This window comes from Chrysemys picta, chromosome 2 (genome assembly GCF_011386835.1).
Source record: "Chrysemys picta bellii isolate R12L10 chromosome 2, ASM1138683v2, whole genome shotgun sequence".
NCBI classification, from domain to species: Eukaryota; Metazoa; Chordata; order Testudines; family Emydidae; genus Chrysemys; species Chrysemys picta.
The window spans coordinates 47,058,194-47,074,688 of NC_088792.1; the positions used below are offsets into that span (position 1 = coordinate 47,058,194).

General features: G+C 44.8%; 2 protein-coding genes across 9 annotated transcripts in view; one reads left to right on the forward strand and one right to left on the reverse strand.

The window, feature by feature from the left end:
- KRIT1 (KRIT1 ankyrin repeat containing) overlaps window positions 1-10,208 on the reverse strand; it is a 53,314-nt gene extending 43,106 nt beyond the window's left edge. For 2 of the 3 annotated variants that reach the window (XM_005282400.5, XM_005282399.5), the window contains exons 1-2: window positions 10,072-10,208; window positions 886-1,011 (exon numbers count right to left, since the gene is read on the reverse strand). The gene's annotated coding sequence lies outside the window, so the exon portion shown is untranslated. Of the gene's footprint in view, window positions 1-885; window positions 1,012-1,428; window positions 1,573-10,071 lie in introns of all 3 variants that reach the window. The other variant, XM_065583074.1, reaches the window with a different exon arrangement.
- A 158-nt stretch (window positions 10,209-10,366) lies between these two features.
- ANKIB1 (ankyrin repeat and IBR domain containing 1) overlaps window positions 10,367-16,495 on the forward strand; it is a 176,113-nt gene continuing 169,984 nt past the window's right edge. For 5 of the 6 annotated variants that reach the window (XM_065583062.1, XM_065583066.1, XM_065583065.1 and 2 more), the window contains exon 1: window positions 10,367-10,640. Coding sequence is in view for 1 of the 6 variants with exons in the window: in XM_065583071.1 (XP_065439143.1) it covers window positions 10,597-10,640 (44 nt within the window). In the remaining 5 variants the exon portion in view is untranslated. The remainder of the gene's footprint in view (window positions 10,641-16,495) is intronic. The other variant, XM_065583071.1, reaches the window with a different exon arrangement.

Here is a 16,495-nt window from a genome sequence, read left to right on the forward strand (position 1 = left end):
ATCACTAAATTGGCAACACTGCATGTAACTAATTCACAAAACTGGGGCAGGGGGAGGGGAAATTCAGAGCGGGTGTAGGGAAATCCCTGCCCTGGTTCCAAGCCTCCACCAGCTAGCTGCAAAGGACTGCTCTTTCTGCAAGCAGTGGACATAGCAAGTGGCTGCCAAATGATGTTATAAGGGAGCATTGCGCAACTTTAAATGAGCATGTTCCCTAATTGATCAGCAACGTAACAACAAAACAATGTTAACCGGGACAACTTTAAGTGAGGAGTTACTATATTTTGTAATTTGCCAAAAGCCTGAGCAACTCTAGAATCTTTGAAGGTATAAGAAACTGATAACTCCTCCCAGTTTTTAAATATATCTATGCAGTGTACAATTTATATATTATAAATACCACATTTCCACCAATTCAAGAACTGAAACCTCAAGAAAGAGCCTGAATCTCTATTCTCCAATGGGAAGTAGAACATTCTTACCAGGATCCCAAATAACAGAGCTGTGAAAAATAAGCTCTAAAATGAAATATTCCTTTTACTTCAGTGGGGCTCTATGTGGAGACACAGGTATACCTTACAATTCATGGCAGATTGGAACCATATTCATTCCAACTGGTTGAAAATTCTTTCTGGACCTCAAAGCTGTGATTACTCTTCCTTACATTAAAATAGATTATAGTGGCACTCCCTTATAATCCTAAAACTGCAATAAAATTAAATAAAATGAAAAAAAAATCTGCAAAAGCTAACTAGTTCTACCTTTATAATCTAGAAACAAGATAATCTCTGGTCCATTTCAGATGATCTTTTCCCTGACCCAAAACTGAAAACCCTTTAATTACCTATGATCAATAAATATAGATTATATGCAAATTTGTCTCACCACAAAATGGAGATTTTATCATTACTATTTATAGTTTGCAGTGCTGCTGCACCTCTTTGGAGGATAAATAGAGGACTTCAGTCTTCCATGCATTCAATCCAGTATATTTTACCAAGATAAGGTTACCTGAAAAATGCAAAGGGAAAAATGCAAATGTGAAATGTTATAAACGAGACCATGATTAAAAATGTTTTTCATCATTATGACAATTCCAGAATTAGATAAATTCATGGAGGATAAGTCTATCAATGGCTATTAGCCAACATGGTCAGGGATGCAACCCCATGCTCTGGGTGTCCTAATTTCCAGAAGCTGGGAGTGGACAACAGGGGATGGATCACTCGATAATTGCCCTATTCTGTTCATTTCCTCTGACACTGGCCACTGGGCTAGACAGACCATTGATCTGACTAAGGGCTTGGCTACACTTGTGAGTTACAGCGCAATAAAGGAGCCCCGGGCGCCCTAGCTCACTCCCCATCCACACTGGCAAGGCACGTAGAGCGCTCTGTCTGTGCGGCTACAGCGCTGCTGGTACTCCACCTTGGCGAGAGGAATAACGTTTGCTGCGCCTTGGCTACGCATGGGCGTCAGTGTGAACAAGGTGTTGGGTTACTGCGCTCTGATCGGCCTCCGGAAACGTCCCATAATCCCCCAATTGGCCACTCTTGTCATTGTTTTGAACTCCTGTAGGAATGCAGAAATGCCCTTTCAAAGCTCTGTTTCTGACAGCTGGCATGCAAGCCATTAGTGTAGAATACTGTGTGAGAGAGAGAGAGAGAGGGGGGGGAGGAGGGGTCTGCTGCTGTCTGAACTTACAAGACAGCATGCTGACATGCTCTCAGCCCCCCAAAACCCCGCTCTCAGCCCCCCAAAACCCCACTCTCTCTCCCCCCACATATACACAACACACTCCCTGTCACACTCCACCCCATACGCCCCCCATTTTAAAAGCACGTTGCAGTCACTTGCATGCTGGGATAGCTGCCCATAATGCACCGCTCCCAATGCCACCGCAAGTGCCACAAAAGTGGCCACACCAGTGCGCAAGCAGCTGTCAGTGTGGACAGACTGCAGCGCTTCCCTACTGCGCTCGCCGAAGGCTGGTTTAACTCACAGCACTCTAGCCATGCCCTATGTATGGCAGTTTTTATGTTCATGTTCTGCTAGTTTGAAGATATCAAAATTAGGATTGGGGTAGAAGTCTTTAAATATTGAATTGTATTACAGTAGCATCTTTGAACCCGATCAAGCATCAGGGCCTCATTGTGCTAAATGCTGTACAGACATGTAACAAAGACGACTGTCAGCTCTCTGGAGCAGGAACTATCTACAAGACTGACTGGACAGAACTGGTGATAAAACAGACAAACCTAGTTGACTTGGGTGGAGAGGATGAAGTAACAATTAAATGAAGAGAGTTTAGCAGAAGTCATAGTTAAGGTTAAGATTTTGTCATGGTTATTTTTAGTAAAAGTCACAGACAGGTCCCAGGCAATAAACACAAATTCATGGAGACCTGTGACCTGTGCATGGGGGTGAGAGGGCTGACCGCTGTGGGGGCTGAAGCGCGAGCCCTTCTGCAGTGGGGTGCCTGACAGCCAAGAGTTCCGCTGCACGAGGAGGGTGGGGGTGACAGCCTGGAGCCCCACCGCTTGGGGGCAGGACTGAAAGATCTAGCCCTGCTGCATGGCTGAAGCTGAAGAAGTCATGGAGGTCCATTAAAGTCACGGAATCCGTGACCTCCATGATGAAATCATATCCTTAGTCATAGCACATCATTTGCCTAACAAATGCCAGATGGGAGTAATTGGTAAGCATTAAAGCACAAGTATTTTGTAAAGGAGGGATTTAAAGTGGTTTTCTAGCAGGATGGATAAAAGTTGATTTAAAAAAATAATTTAATATTTTTTTTTATTTAAATTGGATTTTTACTTAAAATAAATACAGATTTATTTTAAAAATAAACATATTGAAAATTTAATTTGAAACTTTGACAACCTATGTTAAGTCTTAAACTTACTATAACCCATTAAAATCATTTAAATTAAAACAATAATATTAAGCAGTACATATTTGCAGCCAAATATTTAAAAAATGTTATACCACTGAACTGGTGAAAGTCCCTGGCTAAGCACCTCTATCCAGAGTTTAAAGAACAGGAGTACTTGTGGCACCTTAGAGTCTAACAAATGTATTTGAGCATAAGCTTTCGTGGGCTACAGCCCACTTCATCGGATGCATGCAGTGGAAAATACAGTAGGAAGATATATACACACAGAGAACATGAAACAGTGGGTGTTACCATACACACTATAAGGAGAGTGATCATTTAAGGTGAGCTATTATCAGCAGGAGAGAAAAAGAACTGTTTGTAGTGGTAATGAAAATGGCCCATTTCCAGCAATTGACAAGAAGATGTGAGGAACTGTAGGGGGTGGGGGGGAGGGAAATAAGCATGGGGAAATAGTTTTACTTTGTGTAATGGCCCATCCCTCCCAGTCTTTATTCAAACCTAATTTAATGGTGTCCAATTTACAAATTAATTCCAATTCAGCAGTCTCTCGTTGGAGTCTGTTTTTGAAGTTTTTTTGTTGTAATATTGCAACTTTTAGGTCTGTAATCGAGTGGCCAGGGAGATTGAAGTGTTCTCCAACTGGTTTTTGAACGTCTGATTTGTGTCCATTTATTCTTTTACGTAGAGACTGTCCGGTTTGGCCAATGTACATGGCAGAGGGGCATTGCTGGCACATGATGGCATATATCATATTGGTAGAGAGACTGCTGAATTGGAATTAATTTGAAATTGGACACCATTAAATTAGGTTTGAATAAAGACTGGGAGTGGATGAGCCATTACACAAAGTAAAACTATTTCCCCATGCTTATTTCTCCCTCCCCCACAGTTCCTCACATCTTCTTGTCAATTGCTGGAAATGGGCCATTTTCATTACCACTACAAACAGTTCTTTTTCTCTCCTGCTGATAATAGCTCACCTTAAATGATCACTCTCCTTATAGTGTGTATGGTAATACCCACTGTTTCATGTTCTCTGTGTGTATATATCTTTTATCTCCATCTCGAAGCCAGAGAGAAGCTGCAGCCCCGCGCCTGCCGGTAACAGAGAACTCCAGGGTTGCGGGTGCCGGTGCTCTCTGTCCCCGGCAGGTGTGGAGCCCGCCTAGTGCTCAGCAGGGGAGAGAAGCCAGGACCCCATGCCTGCTGGGGACAGAGTGCTGCAGGCGCTGGTGTTCTCTGTCCTCGCGGCTTTTCTCAGGCTTCTCTCTGCACTGCCCAGAACTGCCGCCAAAACAAAACAAAACAAAACAGCGCTCCGCCTCTGCAGAATGGACCGAATGTTTATATTTATTTTGTAAAAACTCCCTAATTTTTCTTATAGGTAGATAAAAAAGAGCAAATTCACATGGTAAGGTGAAAGAGTAATTGCCGAATAATTTAATTAATACCGTTTACATGTAAAATTACCTTTTTAATCTTATGGATTCATATATTATGTAATATTAAATATGATGTTTTTCGTATTAATGAATGAACAAATACAAAATAAGCCTTGAAAAATTGTTGGCGCCCGCCACACTCTTCTAAAAACATGAATGTGCTACTGGTCACAAAAAGGTTGGGGACCACTGCCTTAACTGATCACTCTCCTTATAGTGTGTATGGTAACACCCATTGTTTCACGTTCTCTGTGTGTATATATCTTCCTACTGTATTTTCCACTGCATGCATCCGACGAAGTGGGCTGTAACCCACGAAAGCTTATGCTCAACTAAATTTGTTAGTCTCTAAGGTGCCACAAGTACTCCTGTTCTTGTTGCTGATACAGACTAACACGGCTGCTACTTTGTATCCAGAATTTGTTTAAGTGCTAAGCCAGCTTTTATGCAGTGTCCTCATAGCTCTGTTTGGCCCAGGATATTAGAGAGACAAGGTGGGTGAATGAAGTAATATCTTTTATTGGAGAAACTTCTGTTCATGAGAGAGAAAAGCTTTTGAGCTTTCATGGAGCTCTTTTTCAGGTCTGGGAAAAGTACTCTGAGTGCCACAGCTAAGTACAAGATGGAACAGATTGTTTAGCATAAATAGTTAACACATATTTCAATGGACTATTCAAGGTGAAATGGCCTGGTAACTCCTCTCCAATCATGGGGATGGGGAGAGGAAACAGGACATAAGACCTAAACTTCCTCAAGCTTTCCACCACAACTTCAAGAACTACCACCTATGGGTGGTGCGTAGCATAGGCTGGGGAAGGCTGCGCCTCCCCAAACAGCCCCCTGCAGCCACCCACGTTCCACCCCAAGGCCCCCTCCTGCTTGCCGCTAGTTGCCCCAGCTCCTCTTCTGGGAAGCCTGCTGGGTGGGGCTGGGGGTAGGGCAGTGGGCATGTGGTTGGGACTTGGGGTGACTGGGACTTGGGGTGGCCAGGACTGCGCTGCCTGGCGTTCTGGGGCTGAGGGCTGCATGCCACCCACTCCAGAGTTAAGGGGGAGGGTCTGTGCACCGCCCACCTGGTGCTCCAGGGCTGGAAGGTGGGGCGCACTGCCCGCTTGGGCTAGAGGCGCTTGGACGGCCCGGGGCTGGCGGCTGCGGGGGCCCTCTGGGCTTCAGCGGGGAAGGGAGGCAGGAGGGGCGGGGCCTCAAGTGGAAGGGATGGGACAGGACAAGCCTCCCACACCCGTGATTCACCCACCGCCCATGCGACCACCCATCCATTAAACTCTCTCTGGAATTCTCCAACACTGGCAATTTCTTTGATGCCAGGATCAGCTTCAACAAAGGACTCCTACAGCAGACAGCTATATACAAGAAACCTATAGATTACCACACCTACCTTCATAGATCCAGCAACCACCCCAAGCACATCAAGAAATCTGTTATCTACAGTCAGACATTCAGATACCACAGAATATACTCTGAGAAGAAAATCCTGGGTGCACACCTTAACAAGAACACTCCACCAGAGAAGTAGATCACATCATAGAGTGGGACACCCAAATACCCCAAAAGAACCTACTTCAATATGAAAATAACCCCTCTATGAGAGCATACCAGTCGTCACCTTCCACTGCACATTGGAATCCATATGAGGTATCATTAAACAATTACAGACCATTCTCGATAGGGACCACATCCTGAAAGAAATCTTTCCTCAACCCACTCTTCTGACCTTCAAATAACCCCCCAATCTCTCCAAGCTCATCATCAGAAGCAAGCTCCCCACAGACCAGGACACACCAACTCAAAGAGTCACCAGACCCTGCAAGAACAACAGATGCAAAACCTGCAGACATATCTCCACTGCTACAATGATCAACACCTACAACACAGCTTTCAAGATCCATGGGTCCTACACATGCCTATCACAACATGTAGTATACCTCAACCAGTACGCTATATGCCCCAATAGCAATTATTGTAACAAAACAATTGTTCTATATCCAGAAGTGAAAGTAAGCTGGTACAGGTCAGAAAGCTGTACCGATAAGAAAGTGGCCGTCGGTACGGACCAGTACATAGCCGAAGTTAAAGCACTGCTGCAGCAGCACTTTAAGCACCGTACTGGCAGGGCCACTGATGGGGGGGCGCAAAAGGGGCAGCTGCCCTGGGGCTTGGCGATTTAAAAGGGCCTGGGGCTCCAGGCAGCGGAACTCCAGGCGGCGCAGGCTGGGCAGCGCTGAAGGGCTGGCTGGGGGAGCCTAGCCCCCGCCCCTTCCACCTGAGGTCCCACCCCTTCTCCGGGCCCAGAGCCCAACCCCCTTGCCCAAGACCCTGGCCACCCTGCGTACTGGTAAGTCCTTTCAGTTACTTTCACCCCTGTCTATATCTGATCTCTGTCCTCATTCTCAAAGCAAATCTGCACACTTTCAAAAGATGAGCCTGGGAGCTTAAATTCATAAATTTGCAAGACACTAAAAATCCTGGACTGAATAGATAAACTGGATTTATGGCTTATTATAACAACCTATAACCTACTAACAAACCCCACCTACCACCAATCTGTCTTTTTTCTTTCTCCCTTCCCTCCTCCTCTATGACCTGAAAAGTGTTAATTGGCCACTTCACCTTAAGTGGTCCCTTGAAATATGCATTAATTAAACAAACAATCTGTTTCCCCTTATATCTAGCTGTGGCACTATGGCCTGGTCTACAGTACAGAGTTAAGTTGACATAAGGCAGCTTACATGGACCTAACTCTGTAAAGGTATGTCTACACAGCCAATGTTAAAGCGCTGCCACGGCAGCGCTTTAACGTGGCCGTGTAGCTGCAGCTCCAGCGTTGGGAGAGAGCTCTCCCAGCACTGTAATAAAACCACCTCCGCAAGGGGAAGCGCTCCCAGCACTGTAGCACTGTCTACACTGCCACTTTACAGCACTGAAACTTGCATCCCTCAGGGTGTGTTTTTTCACACCCCTGAGCAAGAAAGTTTAAGTGCTATAAGTGGTAGTGTAGACAAGGCCTAAGTGTCTACGCTACAACATTGCCCCTGCTGCTGTAAGTCGCCCACTACACCAACTTAATAACTCCACATCCGTGAAAGGCATAGCACTTAGGTCGGTATAGTTAGGTCAACAAAGTGTTAGTATAGACCCTGCATTGACTCTTCTGGCTGTCAGCCTCTGGTGGCTGACAGAGGTACCAGCCTCTGGTGTCAGGCATCCCAAATCCGGCTGCCTGGGGCTGGTACCTGGAGCTGGGCGGCGGGGTCTGGCTGTCAGTGCCCAACACTGACAGCTGGTGTAAGCGCTCCTGATTAGGACGCACACCGCCAACAAAAAGCGCTAGTGTGGACATACAACACTGATTTAATTACTGTGGTGGTTGTACGTCGACATAACTTAAGTCGACAATTTTGTTGTGTAGACATGGCCTATGAGCACATTTCCCAAACCTGAAGAAGAGCTCTGTGTAAACCACCTTTTGACAGCAGTAGCATCTGCTGCAGATCCAGAGAGAATATTTTCTTCATTTCAGTTTATTAAACTAGCTTAGTTCAATGACTACTTCATTCGAAGTTAAGAAACCAACTGAGAGCTGAATATGCAGGAAACCTTGTTTTCCTCTACCAATCTATACATAAAAACTAGGTGAGAGAGGATGTGATCTACTGGTTCTAAAATGTTGAAGGACAATGGTAAAGAGAACCAATCAGTTTAATTCACTACTTTGTTTAATAAATCAGCTAGTTTTAAATGCAACATGTTTTGATAAACCTTTTCTCTTATATACCCAATATATTTAAGGTAGTTTTATTACATTAATAAATACAATTTTAAAATGCAGTTTTTGTGCATTTAATTGGATTTGAATTTCCAATGAGGCCCAGGCCAGTCCCCACAAGGAGCGGGGGAAGGAGCACCACCCAGCTCCATTCCTGGCCCTGGCTACCGCTCCCAGCTTTGGTCCCCATACCGCTGTCCGTGTCCCTCCACCCCCGAGCCATGGCCAAGGGCAGACAGGGGTAAGGGGAGGTGCAACCTTGAAAAGTTTAGGGACCACCAAAGTAAGGAATGCATTATTCACTATTTTTTAACATAAACAATGTAAAAGTTAAGCATTTGAATAAGAATCTGAATAAATGTAAGCTTAATTGCTTAAATAAATGTCTATCAATATAGCATATCTTCCTGGTTAGCAAAAAGAAGGACCAAATTTAGTGCAAAGACTACATTTAGTTGCAAATCAACATGTTTTAAGGGTTACTAACCAATGAGAAACAACCTTTAGGAAGATAATTAAAAAGTACAAATGCAAAACAAGATGAAAATTGATGATTGAAGTCAACGCTTGCTGATTTAACTCACAATTAAAATTGGTGGTTTAAATTGCTTTGTTTTCTAGTGAAGGTCTTTTGATCCTTCCCAACCACCTCCCATCCTTTCTTTGTAGTGAAGTCTTTGCTTTTGTGGTCTCCCAAAAGAGGAAAAAGAGCCAAGGTTCACCTCAGAGCTGCTGTCTACTAGTGAGATTTGAATAGTAGGTGAAGGAAGAAGTACATAATACATTATTCTACGGAGCTCCCTCCCAAGTCTTACTTCTAGGTTTTAGCTTCTAAAATATAATTTTTAACACACACACATCCCTCTGACTTGACTTGTGTCATAGAAACTCCTTTTATTTGTATTTACAATTGGTTTGGGCATCCAACTGTATGTATGTAAGCAACTACATACATTCGCCATTATCTTTTCTATCAGACAACAAACCCATCATTTCTGAGAATCGGAGATGAGAACAGAATACCTCACTTCCTCCTCGTTCAGACCTCGGTGCTGCGCACACTGCCCCATAGGTTAACCAGAGATAATCTGCACACAGCGATTAGTTAAGGGCCAGATCCTGCAAACATTTAGCGAAGCAAGTATTTCTTACTGACGTGAGCAGCCCCACTGAAAATAATGGATCTACATATCAAGTATCAGAGGGGTAGCTGTGTTAGTCTGAAACTGTAAAAAGCAACAGAGGGTTCCGTGGCACCTTTAAGACCAACAGAAGGATCTACATATGTGTGTAAGTGTTCTACAGCTACTGCGGGAGCGCTTAACAGAAAAACAATGAAGTGGAGGTCTCTATAACACAGCACAGGTAGTGTCTGGTGTGTATGTCACAAGCGAATGCGGTCACTGAATTGAAGGAAAATTTAACTCTGCGCAGAACTGAGATGAGCGATTGTTTCAGTGAGACAGCGAACAGCAGAGGAAACTCCACTCCCCGTCACCTGAAGGGGCAGAGACGCACACAGAGAAACCCCACCCCAGGCCCTTCCAAGCTCCATTAGGCGAGACAAGGCTAAGCATGAGCTAGCCCGCTCTAAAAACTGTCCCGGGAAAGAGGTCTTTGTGGAGTGGAGCTGGGTGGGGAAACATCTCCCCTGTCCCGGAAGGCGAAGGCGCGGAAGAGACACTCTAACCCCGTCCCCTCTCTCTCCACCTCGGGCTGGGAGATGGTTCCCAAACTTTTCTCTGGCCTGTTGAGCTCTGCCCCTCCTCAAAGCAGCTACAGGAGTTGATGCTCGGTGGCTACAGCCGGGCCGGGGAAGGGACAGAATGGGGGGCTCGGGTCCCCTCTCCTCAGGTCGGTTCCCCCATTAGACAACAGGGCGCGGCTGAGCTGCTTGTTTAGCGGCCCCGGCCCGAGTTCGGCTCCGTCCGCCTCTCTCTTACCGGGTGGCGTCTAGACTCGCCTCCTCCCGGGAGGCCGGGACACATCCTTCAGCGCGTCGCACGGGTCCAAACCCGCCCCTGCTCCGCACAGGCACAGACCGAGCCGGCCCCGCCCAGATCCCTCCCCCTGGGCCGGCAGATCCGCTTCCCGTCCGGGCGCTGCTGGCCCCGGCTGCTGCCAATGAGTTTCCGGGTCGCCGGCCTGAGCTGCTGTTGCTGCCGCTGGCGTCGGCAGTTGGCCACGAGCTGAGCGGGACTGGGCTGCAGGCCGGGCCGGCGCGTGAGGCGCCGCGGAGTGGGAGGGAGGCGCCGGGAGGAGGGCCCAGCCTGAGCTGAGGGGGAGCCGCGTCGGGGGCCCGTGAGCCCCGTCGCCGAACAAAGGGCAGCGACCGAGCGTCCGCCGTAGAGCCCGGCCAGAGCCCGCTCCCCGCCCCGGCAAGCCCCGGACGCGGCCAGACCCCGCTCCTCGCCCCAGCCAGCGCTTCACTCGGGGGACCCCGGACTGGCGGCAGATGGAGGTGCTGGATGCGGGGACAAGAAGCGGAGGGGAGAGACCCTCTGAGGAGCCGGTGAGTGACCCGCTGTGCCGGGGGCGTGTTCCCTCAGGCACGGCCCCGGTGCCGCCTGAGTGCCGGGGGACGCGGGGCGTCCGCCCCTTCTCGGGTGCTGCAGTGGGCTGGGGGAAGAGCAAAGGCGCCGCAGACAGATAACAGCCTCCTCCTCCGCATGTCTGCAGCCCTTGGCATCCCCGGGGGTGGGGCAGCTAACTGGAGCCAAATGTTGAATGCAGCAGGGCAGCGGAGATTTGCTGAGGAGTCCAGTGCAGAGGAGAGAGGAGGCGGCTCTAGGGATGACTCGGTTTTGGCTGCCACCAAAACAAAAGCGATCGGAAAGGCAGTATGTGCGCCTGTATATACTGTACACGTAGTGCTTATTAAACATTACCCTCTGGGACCAAAACCACAGTTAGGCTAATTACTAACTGGTCTGACACGCCCTATTTTGAAGAACCCAGTGTAAATGATTTTGGTGAAGCCTTAAGTGTGGGAGGCTCAAGAGACACCTCAGCTGTTTAAGGCATGTGTGTCAGACTATGGACAATATATGGTGTGGGCATTATATAATATATGCATGCATCAACATTTGTTGCTTATGAGGAATCCATTGCACTTCCCATTACGACTTTCCACGTCGAGTTTTAGTCGCTTGTAATTCATGAGACAGCAAAGGGTTGGCAATGTGTGGTGGATTGTTTACTTGGAAATTTCTTGGGTAAAGAAGTGGGGGTGTTCAGTTTTTCCTCTGTTGAATGGTATATGTAGGTATCACTTACCAATTTCTGTTTTTCTGGGTGCTGTACTGTGAATTCCTTGAGACTATTAAGAAGACAAGAAGGGAAATATAAATGGTAGTTTTGTTGTACCCACAGAATTGTAAGAAACTTGAATTGTCATGGCCTGGTATCAGTTCCTTTGTTTAAAAACAAATATTTGCATTGACTTTAGGAAATTTTTACAAAAGAGGAATATTATAATAGGAGAGAGTGTGGGAGGCTTGTGCAGCTATAATTATAGTTGTGATCCTTTTGATATAACCCTATTTTCAGGATGTATAGCTTGGTTATAAACAATCACTCTAGGCTGAAATTGAGTATTCAGCATTTCAGATTGGAATTTTTTTTCCATTACAAAACTGAGCCCTGATCCTGTAAAATTACTCACGTGCATAAGTGCTTGTAGGAGCCCTTGATTTGCATTTAAATCATAAATTCAAACCTCCTTATTAGAAAGTGTGTGGATTTTTTAAAAATAAAGTAGAACCATACTCATTGATGTTTGCGTCCCCTCCCCCCCAATCAAGGATACCGAATCACTAAATGCCCTTTGTTCACTTTTGAAAGTGTAGTTTGGTTTGAAATGAGGTTTAGATACTGCAACTGAATGTAAATGAGTGAACCCCTGCATCCATGCAGAACAACATTGGCTTCAGCAGGCCTCCATGTGGGCACTGGAGTGAGACTTTTTTTTTCTCAAGTATTACTCTCTATGCAGATTAATGAAGTAGAACTGATGAGATTCTTGGCTCTCTGTGAGCTGAGGGGTGAAAACGTTATATATGTATTGGTTTTCCTTGGTGTGTCTGTGTGTGTGTTTTTAAATAGTGGTAGTAGTTAGTGCATTACTCTGAGAACTTAGTCTCTCTTAAGGTATTTGAGGAAAAGTAGTAAGTGTTCTTTCTCTGAAAGAAGATATTGCTACCTATAAACAAGAAATATTTTCCAACTACAATTTTTAGGGACCTACATAGCCTGTTCATTTGGGGTTCATGTACAGCAGCTGACTGTATACAGAGGGAATGAGGCAACATAATTCAAAGCAGGACTTTCTGGGCATGGAAAGAGCAAGCCGCATGAGGAGAGGAGGAGTCTCTTCTGGAATCCTATCCTAAACCTTCCTGTGCTCCTGTACTAGAATAATTTGTTCTCACACCTATGATGTGTCAAGGAGTTGGCATTTAGGAAGTTAATGTTGTTGCTTTAAATAGCTTACTTCGTTGTAAATTGAAATTAGTATATCAAATGTGTGTCATACTTATTTTAAACATTGTAATTTATAATTATCTGAAGTAATATGTAAAAGAGAGGACTTGGCCATTATCTCATTTGTTGCCATCCTCTTGTATATAGTGTCAAAACAGTGCACCATGAATAAAGACTCTTAAGACAATATTCACTAATGTGGTCAGAATTACAGATTAGTAAACAGAATCCAGTGAGACTACTGGTAATAATTGCTATGCCTGATAGTAAAGATAAAATAAAATTGCAAATTCAGGACCTTCAGTCATAAGTTACTTGTGACGATGGTTTTGTCACTTGTTCGTCTGTAAAATTCTGTGCGCGCGCACTGTCGCACACTTGATTTCTTTCTGGGGAACATGCAACTTTATTGACACAGCAAACTAAAAAAAGTCAGATTTAAAATGTACTCAATGACTTTCCTTTAGATATTAGCCATTGTTTAATGGGGAAACTTCTAAATAAAAACTTTTTTTTTTTAACCTAGTGTACTTCTCTGTCTTATAGACTGTATTTCTCTTTATTTGCTCTTTATTACGTGAGGCAGTTTAACTGATTCTTCACCCAAATAATTATCTGCAGCAACACCCTTTTCTTCTCCTCTGTTGTGGAGGACTGTTAGTTGCCTTTTGCACTGGTCAGTAGTATAGCAGGAGGGGCATGTTGTTGGTGATTTGGTAAGTTTGTGTGATTGTTGGACAGTTGACTTGGGACCATTGACAGTTACCTCTACCTATCTTTCTTGGTACCTTCAAGGTTTCAGGTGCCCTATGCTAAAGTCAGTATAGATTTGTTGTAACTGTATAACATTTTCTAGATAGCGTGTGACTTTCTGTTGAGGGACTGATTAGCTATGTGAAATCGAGGGTCATGAATTCAAGTGGGGATTAAGCAGATGGTGATTAATTCTGCAGCAAATATATTATTATACAACAATGATATAGAACAAGGAAAGATAAATATTATGCCTTTTGGAGTTTTCCATTAGGTTGCTCTTTAGTTAATATTCAGACTGACACAAAATGATAAAGAATTTAGTGTTTCAAATGTCTGAATGCTGCCTGATAGCCTCTAACTTTCCAAATATTGTATGGGATCTGGCCACACTGCTCCCCTGGAATTCTTTGAAATTGTAAATGTAAGTATCATTAATGTTGCAAGACTTTAAATGAAAATAAATACTAAGTTCTATGCTTTCTTTTTAGAAATTTTATTTAATAAAAATTACTAGATTTCTTTAGCTCTTATTTTTATTTCAAATGGAGCTGGTGGCATCGTCTTTCTTTGTTTCCCATTCTTGGTGAGTATATCAGCCTGTCATCACTACAGTGTCAGAGGAATAGACTTTGTATTTTTCTGCTTTACATTATTAATGTGTAAAGCTCAAAGTGTGTGGAGTGCTTCATCTAAATAAGATGTGTCCCAGCCTAAGGTGCTTTCAGTCAAATAAGTCAAAATGTGGGTGTGAGGAAGAATGGATAAACACACCTCACTCACTTAGCTTGTAAGTTGTGACATACATATATCTTGTTAATATCATGACCTTTTAAATTCTCTTTTTATCCTTTTTAACCTTATCCTCGGTTAACAATGATTTCCTTTCCCACCTCCTGATTCCCTTGACCCCATCATAGACCTTGAGTTGGGTGTGAGTTGCATCACAAAAGGATTAAAACAAAAAATAGTTAACCAAGTCAAGAAAAAACTATAGACTGAAGTCCCAAGTGCCAATGTCAAAAGGTGGTCTGGTGAGATCTTTATCTTTTCCTGCTCCAGCAGTCTATTACAGTGTTAACACTCTTATTTGGAAATACACCTCTACCTTGATATAACACTGTCCTCGGGAGCCAAAAAATCGTACCGCGTTATAGGTGAAACCGCGTTATATTGAACTTGCTTTGATCCACTGGAGTGCGCAGCCTCGCCCCCTGAAGCACTGCTTTACCGCGTTAATATCCGAATTCGTGTTATATCGGGTCGCGTTATATCTAGGTAGCAGTGTAAGTTTTAAAAAATTAATGGGTTTTTCAAATATATATAAACTAAAGATACCCAATCCTCACCTGAATCAAACCATCAGAACATCAGAAACTTTTGTCAAATAAAAGAGACTGGTGATTTTCCTTTCCTTTAATTCTAAACATAATTTGGAATGTTGATCTTAACATTGAATTTTCTCCTGTTTTGTGTTAAACTGTAATACTACTTAAAGTAGCCTTGTGTGGTAATCTTATTTCATTTTGCGTTGAACAAAGACCTAAATTATAAGACTGAGAAATTCTAACATTTCAGAATTTTGAGGGACGATCATAGTAAGAAAATATAATAGTAACTGATAATGGGTCATTGTGCTGTAATAGATGTATCTTTGATTAATGCCTAGTTCTTAGTAAACTCTTCAAGCATCTACCTCAGCTGAGCAGCTGCATGACAACATTAAATCTGTAGAGTTCTCTTATAATTTGTGATTGATCCTAAATTGACAGGGATGACAGACCTTTGTCCATGGAATTATTATATAACTGTGTTGTTTACATGTAAATGCTACACCTCTTGGTGCTGGGTGGGCAAACTTTTTGGCCCAAGGGCCACATCTGGGTATAGAAATTATATGGCGGGCCATGAATGCTCACAAAATGGGGGTTGGGGTGTGGGAGGGAGTTCTGGGTTGGGTTGGAGGATGCGGTGCGGAGGGGGGGGGTGAGGGCTCCGGGGTGGGGCTGGGGATGACGGGTTTGGGGTATAGGAGGGTGCTCCGGGCTGGGACCAAGGGATTCGGAGTGCAGAAGGGGGATCAGGGCTGGGCAAGGGGTTGATGCGTGGGGCGGTGGCTCAGGGATGCAGGCTCTGAGTGGCGCTTACCTCAAGCATCTCCTGGAAGCAGCGACATGTCCCTTCTCCAGCTGCTATGTGGAGGTGCAGCCAGGTGACTTTGCTGCGTGCTGCCCCATCCACAGGCACCGCCCCTGCAGTGGTTCTCGGCCAATGGAAGCTGCAGGGGTGGTACTTGGAGCAGAGCCCCTTGGCTGCCCCTACGCATAGGAGCCTGAGGGGGGACATGCTGCTGCTGCTTCCGGGAGCCGTGTGGGATGGCCTCCGACCCTGCTCCCCAGCTGGAGCTCGGGGGCCACATTAAAATGGCTGGCGGGCCGGATGCAGCCCGCAGGCTGTAGTTTGCCCATCCCTGCTATAGGGTCGTCTTTTGTTCGTTTGGTTTGTTCCCATTATACGGTCAGCCCCTCCACAGTTTGGGAGCATTTCCATCTTATTTCTTGAATATGTGCCTCATGAACTTTTTTTCTGATCATCTAATTCTTTCCAGAAAGACCGCATCTGTACCTGCAGTTTGTAAAATTGACTTCAGTATGGTTCTTGTTGCCAGTGTTTCGCTGGCCTTTCAGATCCCTTGAATCAAGTTCTTTTTTTGGCATCCCCCATTTAGGAACTCTATTATCATTCAGGGAAGCTTGTAGAACTCCCCCTTCCGCCCCTTGAGTGGTCTGATGTGGTTCCTTTAACTCGTGATCTGATCTAATTCCTTTAAGAAATTATTCAAGGTCCCCCAAAATTTTGACATCAGGGAATTTCCCCTAGCTACCAGGAAGTTTGAAACCCATGGCCATCCCCTCACCTTTAAGTTTACACACTGGGTATGTTTCCTTGACTACCTCATATTTGTCTGTTCCTATAGACTCTATCTTCCTCATAGCTACAATCCTTCATCCACAGTCCAAATTTTTAGCAGGGGGACACCTTTATATATGCTCTACTTTCCCACAACCAAAATAGATTGCCCCTTAGGCTTCACTCTTTCTTGCCCCAGACTGGTCCAAATAGTCTTTTGTT